The sequence below is a fragment of the Callionymus lyra genome, chromosome 7 (genome assembly GCF_982586985.1).
Source record: "Callionymus lyra chromosome 7, fCalLyr1.hap1.1, whole genome shotgun sequence".
Lineage (NCBI taxonomy): Eukaryota > Metazoa > Chordata > Actinopteri > Syngnathiformes > Callionymidae > Callionymus > Callionymus lyra.
Genome location: NC_141824.1, coordinates 9,337,897 through 9,358,491, shown reverse-complemented (window position 1 = coordinate 9,358,491; position 20,595 = coordinate 9,337,897). Strand labels below are relative to the sequence as shown.

Sequence of the window (20,595 nt, the reverse complement as noted above, 5' to 3'; positions counted from 1 at the left end):
CTGATCCACAGACCTCAGAGCCCGAGCTGGGGTGTAAGGCTGGATCAGATCACTGATGGAAGGTCTGACCATGAATAGATCTGAAAGTAAGAACCAGAATTTTAAAGTTGATCCTGAAAGAAACTGGAAGCCAGTGAAGAGTTTTAAGGATCGGAGAAATGTGAGTTCTTCTACTAGAGCGGGTCAGAATTCTCACTGCAGAGTTCTGAATCAACTGCAGGCGAGAAAGATCCAGTAAGAGAGGAAGGTTGGTCTGGGGGGGATTTGCCAGAAGCTCATGAATGCAGTTGGTCTATTGCGGGGGTCACCAATGTGGTGCCTGCAAGCACCAGGTAGTGCCACGAAATGTAAAGAAATAACCTGTTTAAAAGTTTATTTTTATACAATTAGCATCTTAATATGTTTGATTTTTTTCATTTCCTTTCTTGTTGCCCCAATGGTTATTATTGTAGAATCAAAATGTGTGTTAGAGAAATATAGTTTAGCATCCATAATCATATATATAAAGTTATTGTAGCCCTTTGGGGTCACACAGAGAGGTCGCAGTTGCAAAAAAGTTGGTGACCTCTGGTCTACTGCATCACTCATACCAGGCAACGTAGCCACGTGTCCCATATCGCGCACTATTGCACTTTCACTTATTTTATACAATATTTTGAGTGCACAAGTATGTCCTGATGAGCAGTGTGCGAAAATGTAGTGCACTCAATTGGCGCACTCAAACGTAAACGAAATTTAAGTGTGGATAGATGGACACTGAGACATTGAGAAGACATTGAGACATTTCTGTCAACATTTGGTCTCGGCCCCTCTGTGGGTCCTATTGATGGGTCTGTCCATTGCATTTTATGTTCGCTACAACGCTTTCAATCAAATCCTTTTGTTGTGCAAAACATATGTTTTCAGATATATCTGCATGAAGTATAAAAAAAACTTCCCAGAAGTAACAGAATTTTCGTTGTCCTGCATTGTCGGAATCAGCAAGTCTTCACGCCGCCAGACGAAGACGGATCATTACGCCGAAGCGAGATGCTGACGTCTAATTTAATCCAGACATTGGCAGATCTTTGGACGCAGCTGCCTCTTGACTTAAAATTAAGGATTACTGTCGAAGGCAGTCTTGACCGAACTCTGCAGAAACCGTTGGTTCAGAGAACATATTGATTATCCTCATACATAAATTCAAATCATCTGTTCTTTTAAGAGAAAAAATGTTTGTTCATTTTGATGTAGCGACTGGAGCTCAGTCGTCTTCATCCTTATCTTCATTCAAAAACACACTGAAAAACATTCAAATACATCCAATACTGCTCACCTCAAAATCTCAAACGGCTCATTCTACGAAACCTTTGCAATGATTTGGACAAGACAGTTTTAAGACTTGGTTATATGTGTAAAGCAGTGACGTGATGTTCATGGTTGGTGAGGCACTGACTCCTTTAGTGTCACATTTACAAGTATTTAAACACAAAAGAGAAACTCAATTATCTATTGGTTATTTCATACGTCATTCTTCACACACATTTTAAACTTTGATTTAATTAATAATTTCTCAACAAGTCTATGTTGAATTGTTGTGATATGTTGTGAGATGTTATTCTACATCCTCTAGATCTATGGCAGTCATAGATTGTGGCTAAATATTGATTCATAGCTTCATAAATGTCATCTTTGACATTAACATAAGAGTCATAGCTGAAATATTATGTTTTAATTATTAATGTATTTAAAGTTATGTATTCAAAATCTTGAACCATATTTAATGATCTGAGACCTTTCAATTGGTTTTAAACAATCGATGAATATAAAGAAAGATGATCTAATCAATAATTTAAAAAAGGATTAGCAAACATTGACTTAAACAGTATAGAATATGACTGTGATAGTTAAGGATTACAAGGAAGACGCAACTGATTCAATTTTCTTAATTTAAGTTAAGTAATTTTCTTAAGTTTAGTAAGAACTCTCCAGATTTAAGTTTGGCTCAAGAGTGAAGAAGTGATGCTGTTATGACAGATAGACCCGCATTTGTTTGCTTCTGATTGGTTAATATTGTGTCAGGCCTTCTGTGATTGGTTAGATTTGCGCAAACTGGAACAATGTTTATTATGGTATGTAAGATAAATGGCTCTGCCTCACTTGTCTGACCGCACGTCCCTGGTGTAATGACCTGCAAAAATATCTGTATATTCCAGCCCTAGACATGAATCCCTGTTTAAACTTTCTGTTGTGACACAAATATTTTGTATAGAGTCCATGAATCCAATTGGACCTCAACGTAACAGACAAGATAACGCCAAAATTAATCTTTACAAATAAAAGCTTTTCCTTATGGAAAAACAATGTCTTAAAATCAGTCTTAGATTAGATTTAATAATAATGATGATAATTCTAAAATTCAAAATAATACAAAGAATTAATTTGTGGATAACTAGTAATTCTACTATGCTTTTAAAAATGTATTCACTTTATATGACAGTTACAGGGTAGACGTCTCAGCCAGTGATTTAACAAACATGTATTTTAAAGCAGGGGTCTCCAAGCTTTTTTGTTCAGGACTGGTTTAATGTCAGGATACTTTTCACGGACCGAGGCTCAGGTAGAAAAAAGTAAAAATACAATAGCATGACCTGTAACAAAAAAGCTACAATTAGATGCATGAAAAAACACTCACCATAAGCTCTGGACTAGTTACAACTAGACGTTTGTGTATTTGCATCGACGTATATTTGATTGTATGCCGACGATGGTGTTCTGTGTGTTTGTGTCTCCTCGCTTTTAGAGACTTTGTGCCAATGTAACATAATTTATATGGAATGAGGCTCTGAAACAGAAATTTAGTTTCTAAAGAGTTTGTGTTTTACTAATTTTCTACTAGTCAATAATCCCGTGATAATGTTGTTTTCTCAAAATAAAACACAGTTCAGGCAATAATAATAAATGAAACAGAAAAAAAATGTAAACGTGAAAGTAAAAGTAAAAGTGGGACCTTTAACATTAGTTTAAAATGTTGTGACCTAAATATTATATATTGTGTATTTAAAACTAATCCATCAAATGTGTGCACACAAATAAGTTATTACTATAATCATATTGTACTTAATTAGATCTTATTTATATGCATATGATTTTAACTATTACATGAACGGGATAAAAACACATTTAAATAAACAGCAAAAACGTTTTTGTTCAGTCAGTCAACAGCCAGCTGGGAGAATAGATGTTTCAGCAGCTTATAAAAGTGTGTACAGAGCTGTATCAATTTGAGGAGCTGCCTCTCAGCAGCCGCTCTGACATGTACAATGGCAGAGATGGATGAAGCGTAAAAGGCAAAAGGAAGGAGGATGATGAAGAGGACACGGATTCAGACGGAGATAAAAAAAAAACAACCGGCGATCCCTCGGGGAAGTGAGGAGCCTCGGGAGTGGATGATGGAGGCGCCATAGCAACGCAAACAAAGGGACGCCAGAGAAGGAATCGGCAGGTGACGACAGGTTAGCCTCGGCTTCGCGCTCGCGTACACGACGACGTCAAGTGTGAGACGACGCCGAAGAAGCGTTTAAGAACCCAAACATGGTCTCCCTTTAGCTCAACAACATGTGGCTCAGAGTTTCCAAGTCAACTGCTGAATATTAATGGAAAACAGTGGAAAACATTCCAACCCAAAATAGAAGCGCTATCAAGGAACTTTATCGTCAGGACATATAAGGGAGAAAAGCAGCCAACGAGCGCAGAGAGACAAAGCTCACAAAAGACATTTTGAGCTTCTCTTCTTTCAGCTCATTCCTTTCACGCTGGAACCGTCTCCCAGCTGTGCCTGGATTCACGGCGGAGGACGAGTCATGCTGGTGATGATCAGTTCATGCCTGTATTCCAGCTGCGTTTCCAATACTAAGTGTGACGTGTAGAGTGAGAGGACAAGTGTTGCTGGAGGGGTCGGAAGAAGGGGTTACAGCACGAGGACGTGGGGGGAAACTGGATGACAAAAGAGGGAGAGAAGAAACCAAAACTAAACCATAGAAGGATCAGCGTTGATTAGGGACCGGTAATCAGATGTATTGTTGTAAGGGACCGTCAAACCAATAAAAAATATATAGATTCAAGTTTTAAGCCATAACATTTTCAAACAAAGCTTAATATGGGTTTTTTTAGTTTTTCAAAACATTTACCCTTGTGTTATCTCAGGGTCAAGGTGAAAGCCAGGGAGATCGTTCACCTTGACCCAGAGACAACACAAGGGATACTACAAACACATTTGTTTCTGGGCCTTCGGGTCACCTCAACCCAGAGACAACACAACGGATACCACAGACACATTTGTTTCTGGGCCTTCGGGTCACCTCAACCCAGAGACAACACAAGGGATACCACAAACACATTTGTTTCTGGGTCTTCGGGTCACCTCAACCCAGAGACAACACAAGGGATACCACAAACACATTTGTTTCCGGGCTTTCGGGGAACCTTGACCCAGAGACGACACAAGGGATACCCCCAAATCTTTCTTTTTTTTAGGCCTTCGGGTCACCTTGACCCAAAGACAACACAAGGGATACCACAAAAACATTTGTTTTAGGCGTTCAGGTCACCTTGACCCTGAGATAAAGCAAGGGGTTATTCTACTTCAATAGGAATAATAAATAGTCAAAGAAAGGACAAATAAAAACCAAATAACCAGTGTTTTTACGATATAAATGAATAATCTGAATAAATACAAAATAAAAATGTAAGTACGCCATCAGAGAAGCTTCTACATGATCATACATGGACCTTATGAAGACATCAACACAGTCAAAGGGACACACTTTGCTCAAATCTGGCATCAAGAACGTTATCATCTCCCGGTAAATGTGATATATTTACACCTGGAGAAGACCAGGATCTCTGTTCCACTTATGTTATTCAACTTCCACAACCCTTACCAATGCTTTCTGACCACTGACATCGATAAAGAACAACATTTTTAAAATGTTTTCCAACTCAAAGCCACTACCGTACGTATTTATTGGAGTTTTATTTGTCATCAAAACATTAAAAAAGAGTTGTATTCCCTGTTGAAGACTAATCAATGCATGTTCATATGTTTTAATTCCCTGAATTAAGTTGAACATCTTTAGATTAAATCATCAAATGATTGCTCTTCATCTTCAAATCTCAGGTGATGTCTTTCATGATTGGCTCATCAAGCCATTACCCTTCGATCAGGTCCAGTTCAAGCTGCTCTCAAGTGTAATTGAAGTGTTATGAATTACATAATGGTTTCTCACACCTTCGGTCCCCAGGAGACGTGGATACGCTACAGACTCAATCATGAATCCAGAGATTGTGGACAGATGGTTTTATTGAACTAACGCATCCTGTGCATCACATTTCAACAAAGTGATATCTTTACTTATCTTATGTGGACCAGCAGCCATTTGTATTCGTCCACTGATGTGATCTTGGCATGTGTCGAGTCACTCAGACGTGAAGAGTCGCTGCCTCCATGATACCAGGTCTGATCATGCATACGTTACGACTGGAGAGCGTTCGCTCACGTAACACACAGATAGTGTCAAAGGTGTGAACAGATGGAAATACAGGTTTTCAAATACTATTAAAGGACAACAAAGAGAAGAAAAAAATATATCGTTTTTACGTAACTTCTACAAATTTTTTAACCTTCATTTCTTGCCAATCTCACGAAGAATATGTACATTGACTTTGGCTATTTAAAGGTCAACTAATGTGTTAATCTAAGTGTGTGTTGTTGTGATGTGTGACTCTATTGTATCATCAGTGTGTGTTTGTACAAAACTCTCTTTTCATTGAAATATTGACATTAGAAAATGATCTTAAGCCCCGCCCACTGAAAACACTTTCTGGAGATTCAATCTTCTGACCATAACCACACCCACTCTGCTGTGATTGGTCGAACGTCAAGTTTTGTCACTGCCCGTCATCGATCCCAGAAGTCTCCACCTCCAACGGACAAGTTGTATAAACAAAGCGGGGCGTGATTACAGCTGGCTGGAGGAGGAGTGAAGCTATTATTACTTCAAAATGGACTCTTGTAACCTCTTGTTCGCCTGGATTTCAGTCAGGAAACAGCTGTGGGCAAAATGTTTGAGTTTGAATGTCAGCTTGAGGCTGGCTTTAGTAAGATGAGACTCTCTTATAATGTATACAGATTTTGAAAATATAGACCTGTATAGAAAAAAAAGTTAATTTCACTGTAGCACAACCTGTATGTTTTCCTTATTATTATATTTCCATTCACCAATCTTTGTTAGTTTACAAAGAAGGAAGATGGTTGACTTGACTAACCAGTGATACGCTCGCCGCACTAGTTTCACCTAAAGGGACTTCATCACCCATTCATCATTCAGCCCTCACTCTGGTGTAACTATCATTCCTGTCCGCCCGACTATTTTGGCAAATGCTAACGTCAACACACAAAACATTTATATGAATAAAGAGACGCATTTGACTTTCACCCCAACAGAATGTGTCGGGCCTACATGTGAAGACGCGGCTGATTGGCTGAACCGCGTCACATGTCACTTTCCATACTTTATCAACAAATGTCAAAAATTGTCATTATATAGTAAATCGTAAATCAGTGTTAATGGTTGTGTGTTTACATTGTACAGTTTTAAGTGCATTATTGTACACCAATCACAAGTAGTCCGGACACATTCTGTTGAAGTGAAAAGTCACGTGTCGTCAGACAGGGAATTGGAGACGAATGATTGATGATTGGAAAATAATCCGATCGACAAAGATGTGTTTTGTTTTTTTCCATATAAATGTTAAACTTGTGGTAGAAAGTGCCCGTGAAGTTTCGTTCATTCATAAAAAAACAAGCTTTAAAAAAATGTTTCAAGGCATCACTTATGAAGAGCCTGGGGCCAAAATAGTCGGGTGGACCCTAAGTGGTACTTGATCCGGTTCCTGACTGGACTCTAGCTCAACTTTAAGACCTGCACTTCCGAGTTGGCCGCAATCGTAGAGTTTCCTTTAAAACTATAGTTCAGTTACAGATGGGTGACGTCACAGACACTTCATCCATATTTAATACAGTCTATGGGGATATTATGTACTTCGTGACCAAAAGACAGACGACAAATCCTGCACATCGGTAAGAAAAAACATTCTCCTCGTCTCATTCCTTTCACGCCCAAATAAAGCCATATATGTTACGCTACGACTCCTAAAGTACATGGTTGAGCCCTGATTATTACAGTAAATACTGGTATATTAACATAATTTCTTCCAATGGTTTTAACTGTTTCTTCTCTCTTTTGCCTCCTTCAACCATGGAGAAGATTGCATTATTGATGGGCGTCTCTATCTATGGCATCTGTGCTTCTCTTACGCCCCCCGGTCGACGTGTGCCTGGTCTGATGCAGCCTGGCAGGTACTTAGACCCGCATCAATCTTTTATTTCAACACACAAAGATGCAGCACATGCACAGACAGAAGCCGTTCCAAAATGTTTGCTCATGAAGTGCTCAGGGACAGAAGGTCTTGACGGGAGGGCGGGGAGTATAAATAACTTTTCCTCAACCCCCCCTCTTTGTCTCCACTCTCTTTGAGAGTCGAGGAGACTTGAACAAAGACGTCTGTCGTGATGCTTTTCGCGGGTTCAGAAGTGAAACTTCCGTACAAAACGCATAACAGATAAAAAGGGAAAATAACCAAAGTTTCTCTCAGTTTTCAAAGGACGGCTGCAGCCCAAATAATTCAAAGTACTCTGTCAAATCCTGACCTACATTCCGGAATATTTAATGTTTTCTCCGTTTGCACTGTTTACTGTCATCCGCGTACATATTCGCAGACGGGTGCGGAGACGCAGACCGAGAGGATATCAAAGACGTTCTACTGACGGACCTGTCGAAAAATCATCCGAGGAAAAACAGATTTTTATCTGGTTGTGTTTATCGAGAGGCGCCGACGTGCCGTTGATGCAGAGAGAACAACGGAACTTGAAATACCACCTGAATATGTGTATTTCTTGAACGAGAGGCAGCAATTAAATACTTTAAAAACATGACTAGAATAGACTGGTGTTGAACATTAACACCTCAATCTGTCATTTCCCCCACATGGAAGTCTCTTATTGTTGATCATTTGCTGTTTTCTAAAGTCAAAATGTTCTTTCTATTCTGCCATGCACCTCTGGTTTATTTAAAGGGAAACTTATATATTGATTTAAGTCTGTCTTAAATTTATCTAGGACCTCTTAACTCATCAGTGTGTGGCTATTTGTACAAAACTCTCTTAAAATATTAACGTAGGAAAAATCTTAAGCCCCGCCCATTGAAAACACTTCCTGGAGATGAGATTTTATTTACCATAACCACGCCCACTCTGCTGTGATTGGCCAAAAATCAAGATTTGTCATTAAACCGCCAAGTCTCCACCTCCAAGGGACTCGTTGTGTAAACAAAGTGGGCGTGATTACAGCTGGCTGAAGGAGGATCGAAGTCATTATTACGTCATAATGCGGACTCCGCTCTCGTAACCTCTCGTTTGCCGAGACTTTACTTTATAAAGTAATAAGTTGAAAACATGGTCATGATGAGGGACTTAATGCATCTTGGAGAGAAAGACTTATTTTTTATTTCAAACATGTGAGTCAGGAGAGTTGGGTGTTCACATTAGTTGGTCCTTTTCCACCAACTTGTCTTAACCCTTCTCGACTCTACCTGGTATGTGTTTCGAAAGCAGACGCTATTTTTAGTTCTCTGGTTTAGACTGTGCTGAGTCGGCATTAAAAAGATTACCTTGACCGACCGCTGGCCATTAATTAGTCCGAACATGGCGTCGCTGAAAACTCATTAGTGCGACTTTACACAAGAAACAAAGACATTTTTTTTTAAAACCACTGCAGGAAGGAGTAAAGTATGTCCATCTTAAAAGTTGTTTTGCGTGGTCCATGGACGACGTCCAGATCTTTTTGTGTCTGGTGGTCTATGAAGTCATCCAGCAGAGTTGGACGAAGCAAACCTGTTACTAAGTCTTCCATTGTCGTGGGTGAAATTACAGTTGCAGTGCCGGTTTAGATTCGAACCCATTCATGACTCAATAAAACAAACAAATAAATGACACTTTAATGTTAATGTTTCATTTAGTATTTTGTGTAAGTGTGTGTTTCATTATATCAGAATATCTCTTTGGTTGATGGTTCAAAATGTACATCTGGAGCAAAGATAAATCAGGAACTAGAGGATGTTAATATTAGCCCTGAAGTTTAATATAACTCGAGTCATTGAGACGTGGAACAGAAGCGAAAACATCAAGCAGAACTGCTGCACCTTTTGTCTGGAGATGGACCGTCGTGTTTCTCTCTCGCAGCCTTGTTCTTTTTTTCAGTCATTTCTCGTTTACGTCTGTGTCGATCCCACATGGTCTGTTCATGGTCAAAATCTGTCATTACCTCCCAAACCCAGCCTCCTCCTCCTCCTTCTGCTTGTCTTCAATCTCCAGCCCTGTGTTTCGTTGAAGCTAAAGCTTCCCTCGATTCAGCTTCAGTTTCATTACTAAAGCTTAACACTTTCTAATCAAATAATGGCTTCAGCCACACAGATTTAAACGATGACAATATTTCCATAAACTCATACGCTCAGACTTAACCATGGATCTCATTGTGATGTCGTGTCTTCGTCCCAGTTTATCATTTAAGCATTTAAGGCGTCAGAGATGTACGACACAGTACGATCTTTGTTATCATCACACCACGGAAAACAGTGGAACATTTGAGTCGATGAAATCACTGATGGTTCAACAATACTATTCATTGTAACAAACGGTCACTGGAGGAATTATGAAAATCTGTAATAAACCTAAATAATTAAATCTTATCATTGTAAAAACAGGTCACTTAAAAATAAATACTTCCTTTTTAGGATAATTATCCTACTAATTTTAAAGAAAAAAAATGGATCAGCTCTATGCGATTTGAAGTCGACCGTTCGCCAGTGGACTAAAGTGGTAGTGTTTCGTTGACGGGAGACCACATTTCCCATGAGCACTTGCTAAAAGTCGCAGAAGTTGCCAAGTCTCGGTTTGTAGCAGTTGAACGAATCTAACTCCAGACCTTCATTGGCTGAATGAAGGATGATACCGATGAGGTAATGAATCAGATTGTGGATAATGAACTATGATATGTGTTATGACGGCTTTCTAAATAACATAACTTTAACTTTGTTTACTTTGTTACCGTAATTTGCCCTTTTGAAGGTTTTCTCTGGTTCTTGATCACACCGAAAAGTCACATTCAAAGATAACGTTAAAAGCGATCGCTTATGAAGTGAATAAACTCTAATATTACTTTTACTGTGAGCCAGTTGGATCCTAATATCAAACAATGAAAATATTTGAATCCACTTCAACGGCAGTGAGAGACATGGACGAATAGATGTTGAATATTCCTCATAAGGTTCTTCTTTTCTAACAGCTGTTCATAAGCTGATCTGGTGTTGAGGAGATTTTGGAAGAGAAAATGTCAAAAAGAAAAGTTTTTTTATTATTATTATTATTAATTAATTCAAATTTAAATACACTATTTGTTCTTGTCTGTCCCAAAGCTGTGTCTTTCTGAAGAAAAACAAAATCCAAGAGCGCCATCATCTAATCTGCCACAATATGGGACGTTGTGTATCTCAGTTTATGCGTTTGATAGCATGTTCAATTTTATATAAGAAGAGCCTATAGATTGATAGTGGTACAGAATTTTTGTGGATAATCAGGGAACAGCAAATATAGATCAACATCAGATTTTTTTTCACGTTTGTTCCCTCTAACCAAAAAGGGTTAAAAATATATATTTGTGTTCACTGAACAACCCAAATTTTAGGCAAACCAATTAAAATAGAGAAGACATGAAGCCTGATCTAACTCATAATGTAGCAAAAACAAAAGTGAACTGAAAAAGGAGCCTCTGCTTGTTGGCAAAACAAATCTAGTTTATTCTGGGGCTCTCTCTTTTAGAGAAAACATAAACGAACAGCTATTTTTAAATGGTGATGAATGATAAAAACCCTCTGTTTTGAAGCACTTAAAGCCAGATTTACAGATAGTTCATTTCCTTAAAAGGCTGCTCGTGTCTTCTTATCTAAAATATGAAGCTCACATGTCATCTCTGGAAGATCCACTTTAACAGATCTACGACTCAAAAAAGAAACTCAAGTAGAGTAAATGTAACCACAGAGACACTAAAAAATCATTTATAACTCAACTGAACAGCTGGACGTCTGGGTCAATACATGACACAATGTCCTGGTTAACTGCGGGCCAAGTAGGGCGCAGACTGTCCTGGGTTACATTTCTGGCCTGATTTGTTAAGAAGTTTTGGGGGATGAAACAACTTTTCTGTGTTTAACATTCATCTTCCTTTGACCTATATGCAGCTTTTGAAGTCTTATTTCCCAGTGCACTTGAAGGTGTTGACATGACCGGCGCAGCGAAAGTCTTGCAGCGATGAAGAAAAGCTTCAGAATGAACGACCGTGTGAGTACTTACGATCCACTAATGGTACTTACAGGAGCGTACTAACCTTGCAATAATCATGTATGTTTAATGGCTTATGAGAAGGGATGTCCTTTTATTAGTTCAAGAGCAGAGTAGCATATAAAAATTATGCTTAGTTATCATAGTAAAAAAATACCCATGTGGATTAGGAGGCGATTGCAAATATGTTATCATGAGAAACACAGTCAGAAGAAATATATTTAAGTATATTTTATGTTACATTTCCCCTGATTTTCAATTATTTTCATTCTTAACAGCACAAAATACTTGTTTTCTTAGGTGACTTATTACTTCTACCTGATGTAATCACGACTGTATATCTGTCTGTGTTTTAGCAAGATAACAAAAACATTCACAATCGCTAATATATTTCATTTTCTGTCTGGCGAAAGAGGTGCGGTGTTACCTTCTTCTTCTGCTGTCCTATCACGATATAAAGGAAATTACAAATGGGTAAAAATGTATCCCATTATACACTTTAGACAAGAAAAGCACACACACAGTGCATAGCTCCCCCAAGGGCCTCGTTCCAAAAATGGATGCAAATCGACTAAACAGTTATGTACACAGTATATATTGATGTATTAAGTGGGAAGTGAACTTGCAATCTTTGTTTTTTTGTGGAGGATGTTGGTATAGCAACGGCTCTGCTAAGCATGTTAAAAGTCTTGAAAAGTTTAAAGTAATATAGTAGCAGCAAAAAAGTTTCATCAGACTAATTGGATTGTGTGCTGTGTTTTATTGAGTCAAGCTTCAAAGCAATACCGCTGAATAAAACCACCAAACGTTCATAAATCCAGCTACAAATACAATATAAAAATGTATTAATCTCTCCCTCAAGGTAAAATCAGATAAACAGCAATCACATTATTGGTATAAACAAGCTGCTTGGCAGAGGTCTGCTCTTGATTGTTGCTTTTCTCATGTGCCCTTCATCTTCTTTTATCCTTTATTTCTGAAAGCTTGCAACGTCTGAATGAACCGACGCCTCCTGAGAACAAGCGTCGCTACAACTTAAAGCTATTTTTTAAGAGACCAGATGGATTAAGACTATAAACATGGTCTCGCTAAAGAAGACTGACAGTTACTGCGCACTTAATGTGTGAAAAAAACAAAATGTTAATTCCAAGGCGATAAAATACACAAAGGAGCAAATCTTTTTTATCACAGAGTTCGCTACCTCTTAAACTATTTAACCTGCCTTGTAAAATAACCCCCGGATCGAAGAAGAATTTGCACAACAATGAGATTAAGTATAAAATAACTTATGTATGAGTAATTCAGAGACATCACACATGTTTTATGTATTGATAGATGAAGTAGAGAAGTAGTGAACTAGGTCACTCAAACCAGAAAAGTGTATTTTTGTGAATTAATATAGTCTTTTATGTTTTTTCTTCTATTAAAAAAGTGCTTTAGTGAAACAGTTATTGCAGGGTTTAAATGTTTGTGACATGATACCAGAATGTACGGGGGGATATCCTGAGATCCCCACATTTTGAGATTGATTTCACATGTCTGTACATCAAACCAGCCATCGATCAATGAGGGCTTGGTTGCCTTTTACTCTGAGCTTCGCCTTCAATACAGGAGTGGAGTCGACCCATCCGAAGATCCTGCGATTTAATTCAAGCCATCTGTGGCTATATTTGTGGTCGAGTAGACGGATCATCACAGCGGCAAATGAAACCTGGTGGAAAAAAAATCTCTGGAAAAATGAATCCTTTTCGCAGATCTTACGAGGAGTAAACGCCCCCTTCCTAATCTTTGTTATCATGAATGATTATGTATTAAGTTACTACAATTATTAGGTTTTAAGAGAAAAACCTTATTGACACAAGCTTATCATAAAAAAAAGATATTATTTATACGTTTTTAACTTCAAAGTTTAAGAGTTGTGAGTGTTAGAACCGTTGAATTACAGTATAACAGTATGACAGCTTTAAACTAGAATTTAAAAAAAAAGTCTAGATGCCATGATCTCCAGATATTTTTTCTTTACCCAAGAGGCCAAGAGAGTATAAAGGTGATAATCGATTATTGTGGATATGAACATCCACAATCGGTGCAGACGTTGAGCTGAAACACAACATAAGTCTTCAGTCCTGTACGGTGGCCAAGAAGTCAAAAACATAATTTAAGAAACTGGAAAAAAAGCAGTTTTATTGCACTGATGCATCGTCTGAAGAAGAAAATAACTAATGGTAAAAAAAATGTTAAAAATAAATGTTAGTGGGTTAAACCTTTTTTTTCAGGAAATGTTTCAGTTTGCTATTTCGGTTCAGGAAATGTTGATTTGAATGATTCAGAATTTATCTTTTTTTTCCTGAAATTTTGGTTTTGTTTCAGAGTTTGTAAATGTGTTTCAGGGAATTATTATTTTGTTTCAGTAATTGTCAGTCTGTTTCATGAAATTGTGATTTTGTTTCCGAGTTTATCAATTCGATAACGGAAATGTTGATTTTGATGTGTTTTTTCATTCTGATTGAGTTTTCCTGAAAATTTGGTTTTGCTTTCGGTTTCTAAATTTGTTTCAGTAACTTTTTATTTTATTTCCGATTTTGTAAATGTATTTCAGGACATTGTGATTTTGCTTCAGGGTTTGTAAATTTGTTTCAGGAAATTCTTATTTTGCTTTGGAGTTTGTAAATGTGTTACAGGAAATTGTGATTTAGCTTCAGAGTTTGTAAATTTGTTTCAGGAAGTTGTGATTTTGCTTCAGAGTTTGTAAATGTGTTTCAGGAAATTGTGATTTAGCTTCAGAGTTTGTAAATGTGTTTCAGGAAATTGTGATTTTTCATTAGAGTTTCTAACTTTGTTTGAGGAAATTGTGATTTGGATTCAGAGTTTTTACATTTGATTCTGGAAATTATAATTTTCTCTCAGTGTTTGTAACTTTGTTTTGCACTTCTGGTTCATGAAATTGTGATTTTGCTTCAAAGTATGTACATTTTTTTCGTGAAATTGTTATTTTGTTTCAGAATCTGTATGTTTTATATTCCTAAAACTGTTCTTTTGTTTTAGAGTTTGTCAAATTGTTTCTGAAAATGTTGATTTTCTTATATAGTTTGTCATTTTGTTTTGCACTTCTGGGCCACCATAGTCCTGGTTCAGGGCATGACGGAACCGTCTCTTAATTCCACTCTCACTGATCTGTTATCAGCATCTTGGAGTCAGATATTCAATACTGTTGGGTATTAACCGTGTATTTCTTTATTGACGTAGGGTTTATCTTAAGCTGACACATAAAATCCAACAAGGGGACATGAAAACGTTTGTTGAAAGTCTGCCTCCTCGGTGTCAGAGCCTTCCCACGACTTCCACAGTGTGTCGACCCAAACCTATCAAACTGATTTCCTGTGTCAGCAATAAAAAAAAAAACAAGTTTTTTGTCTCCTTTTCTTCTTCGAGTCGTGACAGCTTCACACGTCGATTCCAACAAAAGCCTTTGCACCTTTTTAATCAGATAAAATGATAATTTCTCAAACAATTCAAGCCGTCGTTTTCATCAGAGCCAGAGAGGGATCTTTTCTGTCTTGTCCTTCCCCTGAAAAGGTGTGATTACTTGGTCCATTCCACCAGGACGGTCACTACAATTATGGTCTATGCTTTAAAAGGATGTGTCACCGACACACTCACCGACAGCTGAAGCATGTGGTGAGACACAAAAAACAAAAAACAAAAAAAACAGGGGTCTCTCTTGGAGCATATGTTTATCATTCAAGTGGCACTGGGAGGATATAATTTAGTCAACGGTGAGAAGGTTTGTAGGCGAGTATGTGTGGAAATGTGATGCCGTCAGACTGCTGCATGATGCATGCACTGAGAAAAAAAAACTGTTTAGTGGGTAACCTGCAGAGAACCTCTTATATAATAACATTGTGCTTCGGAGTTTTTGCACAAAAACTAAAAAAATAAATATTTATTCAGTGTGTGAAGCCCCTGTGATGAAGGAGTGTCATGTTCAGCTCCATAAGCTTCTCTATCAATGTATTTCAGTCATTATTTTAAACATTTAATCCTTATAAATGTATCACAAATATCTTATTCCAGCGGTGTTGGCAGGTCAGTGCTCGCCCACATGCTCTCTCTCTCTCTCTGCATCGTCTCACCCACTCACACATGAAAAAAAAATACATGTTTAAACTTGACAATGTTCCTCACGATCCATAGTATTTGAGCAGTCACGGGTGACAGTCTACAAGTGTCCCTGAACGCACCATCAAAACCGTGCTATTGTCAATCATTGACTACGAGAGTCTTTCTCAGCAGGGCGTCTGCACACGCCCCGATAAAAATAAATAAAAAATACACGCGTATAATCGCGGCGATTTCGGCCTGTGTGTGTGTGTGTGTGTGTGTGTGTGTGTGTGTGTGTGTGTGTGTGTGTGTGAGTGTCACCTGCTCATCGGAGGCGGTCAGGTCCTTCTCCAGCTGCCGGGGTTTGTTGCTCCAGACCAGCGAGTGGATCGGGAAGCGACTCTTCTCCGGAGTTTTCTTAGCAGAAATCATCCTCGTTCATAGTTCGCCTCCTGCTCTCGCCTCGTCGTGAATCGTCACTTTATTTGGGCTCCAGGATCTCGAGGACCATCCCTCGGTGGGTGATGATGCCCAGAGGCGAACAGGGGCAACCCAACCTCTCCTCCTCCTCCTCTCCTCCCTCTCCTCCTCCTCCTGTCAATCACAGGATCAGACGTCAGGAGGTCCAGTGATCCGCCTTTCGATCTTCAATCTTAGTTTTTCTAAACCTTCATCCAGCTCCTGCCTTTCTTCTCCCTTCTCCACTCCTCCTTTCTGCACTACTCTCTCTCTCTCTCTCTCTCTCTCTCTCTCTCTCTCTCTCTCTCTCTCTCTCTCTCTCTCTCTCTCTCTCTCCTCCCATCCGGTGGCTCGAGAAGATGCGCTGACAAGACACGCGCTCGAGCCAATCGGCTGTGAGGGATGTTGTGATAAAAACGTGTATCTTATGGCACGACAACCACTGCACACGCACGCACACACGCACACACACACACACACGCCAGCCGTCAAGTGCCAAACAATGACGAACTGACTGGGGATTTATAAGCGTCATTTGGGTTGAACTTTAGATTTACTTTTTACCAATGACTGCCATTGAGGTCCATAATATGTGTTGAAAGATAATAATAATTATAGTAATAATAATCTCTATTTATATAACGCCTTTCTAGACCAGGGTCACAAAGCGCTTTGACAGATTCATTCATTCTAAAATATCCCTTTTTGTGGCAGCAAAAAAAAAGCATGATCGATATTTATTCATTCATTTTCTAACGCTTTATTCCTTATGGCAAGGGGTGGCAAAATTCTTCAAGGGCCACATTGAATTCTGTGAAGGTTGTTAGGGGCCATAGAGCAAAAAGAAAGACGAGAAAATCCCTAAAAAAAATCATCATTAGGTGGACATTTATTGAGCTAAATAAGCTGCAATTTTATTCTTGTATATAGTTTAAGTATAGTATAGAGTTTTTTTTTTCCAAAACATTCCTTCAACTGACTTAATATATACTCAAAAAAATAACCACAAAAAGGAGGGAAAAAAGTAAATAAGTGTTATGTGAAAATGAATTATCAATACAAAATACTCTTTTTAATGCATTAGAACCATTTATACATGATCATACTTTGACGTTACGTTGGATAAAAGTCAGATAAATGTGATTGAAATGTGCTTCCTTCAGAATGTTGCGTCTACCCGGGTCATCCATTTGAAATTTAAAGTAACAAAAGAGTTTTTTGAAATGTCAAAATAAATCTCTGCAGTATGCAACTTGGTTTATTTTCCGTTCTTTTGGGTGTTCCAGTCAAATTAAAATGTCCATTCTGGGTTGAAATCTCAAGGTTTTCTCTAAAAAAAAGTTTAATACAGGTTAGTTAATTTTTTTTTTCATTTTTGGCATCCTTGGTGTCACAGATAATTCATTCATTTATTCATTTTTTTAAAGCTTTATCCATTATCGGGGTCGCGGGGAGACTGGAGCCCATCCCAGTTTCATTGGGCGAGAGGCAGGGGACACCCTGGACAGGATGCCAGTCAATATACATATATATATAAAAAAAATGTTTAGCAACTTATGTCTTCAGAAAATAAATGTGTGAATAAATGAGGTTTTTAATTGGATAAAGCTCAATTGTGGTTGACAAAGGAACCTCATACTCCAGTTAAAGCAGCAATATGTAATTTTGAAACATTTGTTTCTGGCTCCCCCCGGTGTCAGAACAGTGTGATTGCAATGGAGCAGAGGATCTGCAGCTTCGTTGCCAGATACTGCACAGCATGTGTTTTCTACGAGTATTAGGATTTTAATTCGATACTGAGCCTGTTAAAAAAGTATCTCAGTACTTCAGCTTTATGAAAAACACTGTTTCACTTACATTTAGAGACACTTTTATCGTCCAGGTAACGTTAAGTAGTATAGCGCATCATCAAAATAATCACAAGAGTACAACTACACAAAACGTTGTAACCAGTCATTATTAAAAACAAGAAGAAAGACTGAAAATGTAATGTATTGCTGCCAGAATAAAATCAATTATTTTTTATTAATCAAATGTGTGGTTCACAAAACAGATTAAACAAACATATACAATTTATATTGAAACAGGACTGGGCAATTGAACTTTTTCAAGGGCCACATTTTATACAGTTGTGACTGGCCATCAAGAAAAACAAAAAGAAAAGTGTGAGTGAAAAGTATAAAATCAAGTAGGGAAATCGATCTAAATATCCTAAATCAGTAATGTGTTGAATTTGATCTATATTTAATTTACTTTTGAAAATGTTATACAAAGGCACTTTTCTTTTCAAATGTTGTTTCCATATTCACTTAAATATATTTGAGAAACAATGAATACTGACAAAAATTACAGAAGCGAAGGATAGAAGTCTTAGAACAAAAACCCTGTTATCATATTTTTAGACGAGTAATGAATTAAATCAAATTCTTTTTCTTTTTTCAAGTTTTTACATGACTCTAAATGCCTTTTTTTTCTACCCTTTACAACCCATCGATCTCATGAGGGCCACATTAATAGTCAAAGGGCAGCACTTTCTCAAGACCTGTAAACATACTGTACAGATATTATAAATAATAACAAAAAAACACTAATGAATAATAAAAATAATAACAAAATAATGTAAATAAGTAAGTAAGTAATTAGTATTTATAGAGCGCTTTTCCAGAGCAGGGTGACCCTCTGGAAAAGCGCTCTATAAATACAAATTACTTACTTACTTACTGTTAAACAATTAAAACAATACTCAATAAAATATATACTTTAAAAGACCAAGATAACACCAAGACAAACACAGGAGTCTCAGAGAATCAAGGAAAAGCCTGCAGGAATAAAAATGTCTTAAGATGTTTGATAAAATAAAACAAAATATACAATAATGATAAATAAGTAATGTTTTTGCACTTTGACATATAAGTAATTTATTTGCTATTTATTATTTTATTTGTATATGTGACAACGTTTTATAACTTTAAAATGGATCAACATAATTTATTTTCGTAAACTTGTACTTTGGTAAACTATAATTCTTATGGGATCAGAAGCGTGTCTTATACGACTTCACTTGCATATTAATTGGATATTTTAACAAAATAAAATAATATGTACAATAATGATAAATCAGTATATGTTTTTCTCACTTTGACCTATATGCTATGTATTTGCAATTTATTATTTTATTTGTATATGTGATAAAGTTTTATAACTTTAAAATGGATTAAGATCATTTTAATTTTTTAGTAAACTTGTACTTTGGTAAACTATTATGCTCATGGCAAGCATTTCTTATACAACTTCACTTGCATATTGATTGGATATTTTAACAAAATAAAAATAATATATACAATAATGATAAATAAGTATATGTTAAAAGATCAAGATAACACTGAGACAAACACAGGAGTCTCAGAGAATCAAGGAAAAGCCTGGAGTTTGGTAAATAATATATACAATAATGATAAATAAGTAATATAAGACATATATGTTATTTATTTGCTATTTATTATTTGTATATTTGATAAAATGTTATAACTTTAAAATTGATTAAGATTAAAGTAAACTTGCATATTAATTGGATATTTTAACAAAATAAAATAATATATACAATAATGATAAATAAGTATATGTTTTTGCACTTTTACATATATTATTTATTATTTTATTTATATATGTGATAAAGTTTTATAACTTTAAAAATTGATTAAGATCATTTTAATTTTAGTAAACTTGTACTTTGGTAAACTATTATGCTCATGGGATCAGAAGCGTTTCTTATACAACTTCACTTGCATATTAATTGGATATTTTTACAAAATAAAAATAATATATACAATAATGATAAATAAGTATATGTTAAAAGATCAAGATAACACTGAGACAAACACAGGAGTCTCAGAGAATCAAGGAAAAGCCTGGAGTTTGGTAAATAATATATACAATAATGATAAATAAGTAATATTTTTGCACTTTGACATATATGTTATTTATTTGCTATTTATTATTTGTATATTTGATAAAATGTTATAACTTTAAAATTGATTAAGATTAAAGTAAACTTGCATATTAATTGGATATTTTAACAAAATAAAATAATATATACAATAATGATAAATAAGTATATGTTTTTGCACTTTTACATATATTATTTATTATTTTATTTATATATGTGATAAAGTTTTATAACTTTAAAAATTGATTAAGATCATTTTAATTTTTATTAAACTTGTACTTTGGTAAACTATTATTCTAATGGGATCAGAAGCTTCACTTGCATATTATTGGATATTTTAACTATGACTCCTTCAAGAAACATCTTAAGACGTTTTTATTTATTCAGGCTTTTCCTTGATTTTCTGGAACTCCTGTTGTGTTATCAGTTTTATCTTGATCTTTAAAATATATACTTTATTGAATATTGTTTTGTTTGTTTAAGCGCTTTGTGACCCTGGTCTGGAAAAGCACTATATAAATACAAATTACTTACTTAGTTACATGTATGTTAAAATATTATGTTAAAAAAATAAAGTGGCCCCTCCTCGCTCCCTG

The 20,595-nt window shown here is 36.5% G+C and overlaps 1 protein-coding gene across 1 annotated transcript in view; it reads right to left on the bottom strand.

Moving 5' to 3' along the window:
• Positions 1–16,247, bottom strand: part of ankrd13b (ankyrin repeat domain 13B) — a 41,112-nt gene extending 24,865 nt beyond the window's left edge. The window contains exon 1 of the mRNA XM_087796476.1: positions 15,916–16,247. Within this exon, the coding sequence (XP_087652602.1) occupies positions 15,916–16,026 (111 nt within the window). The 5' untranslated portion in view covers positions 16,027–16,247. The remainder of the gene's footprint in view (positions 1–15,915) is intronic.
• Between the last annotated feature and the right edge of the window lie 4,348 nt (positions 16,248–20,595).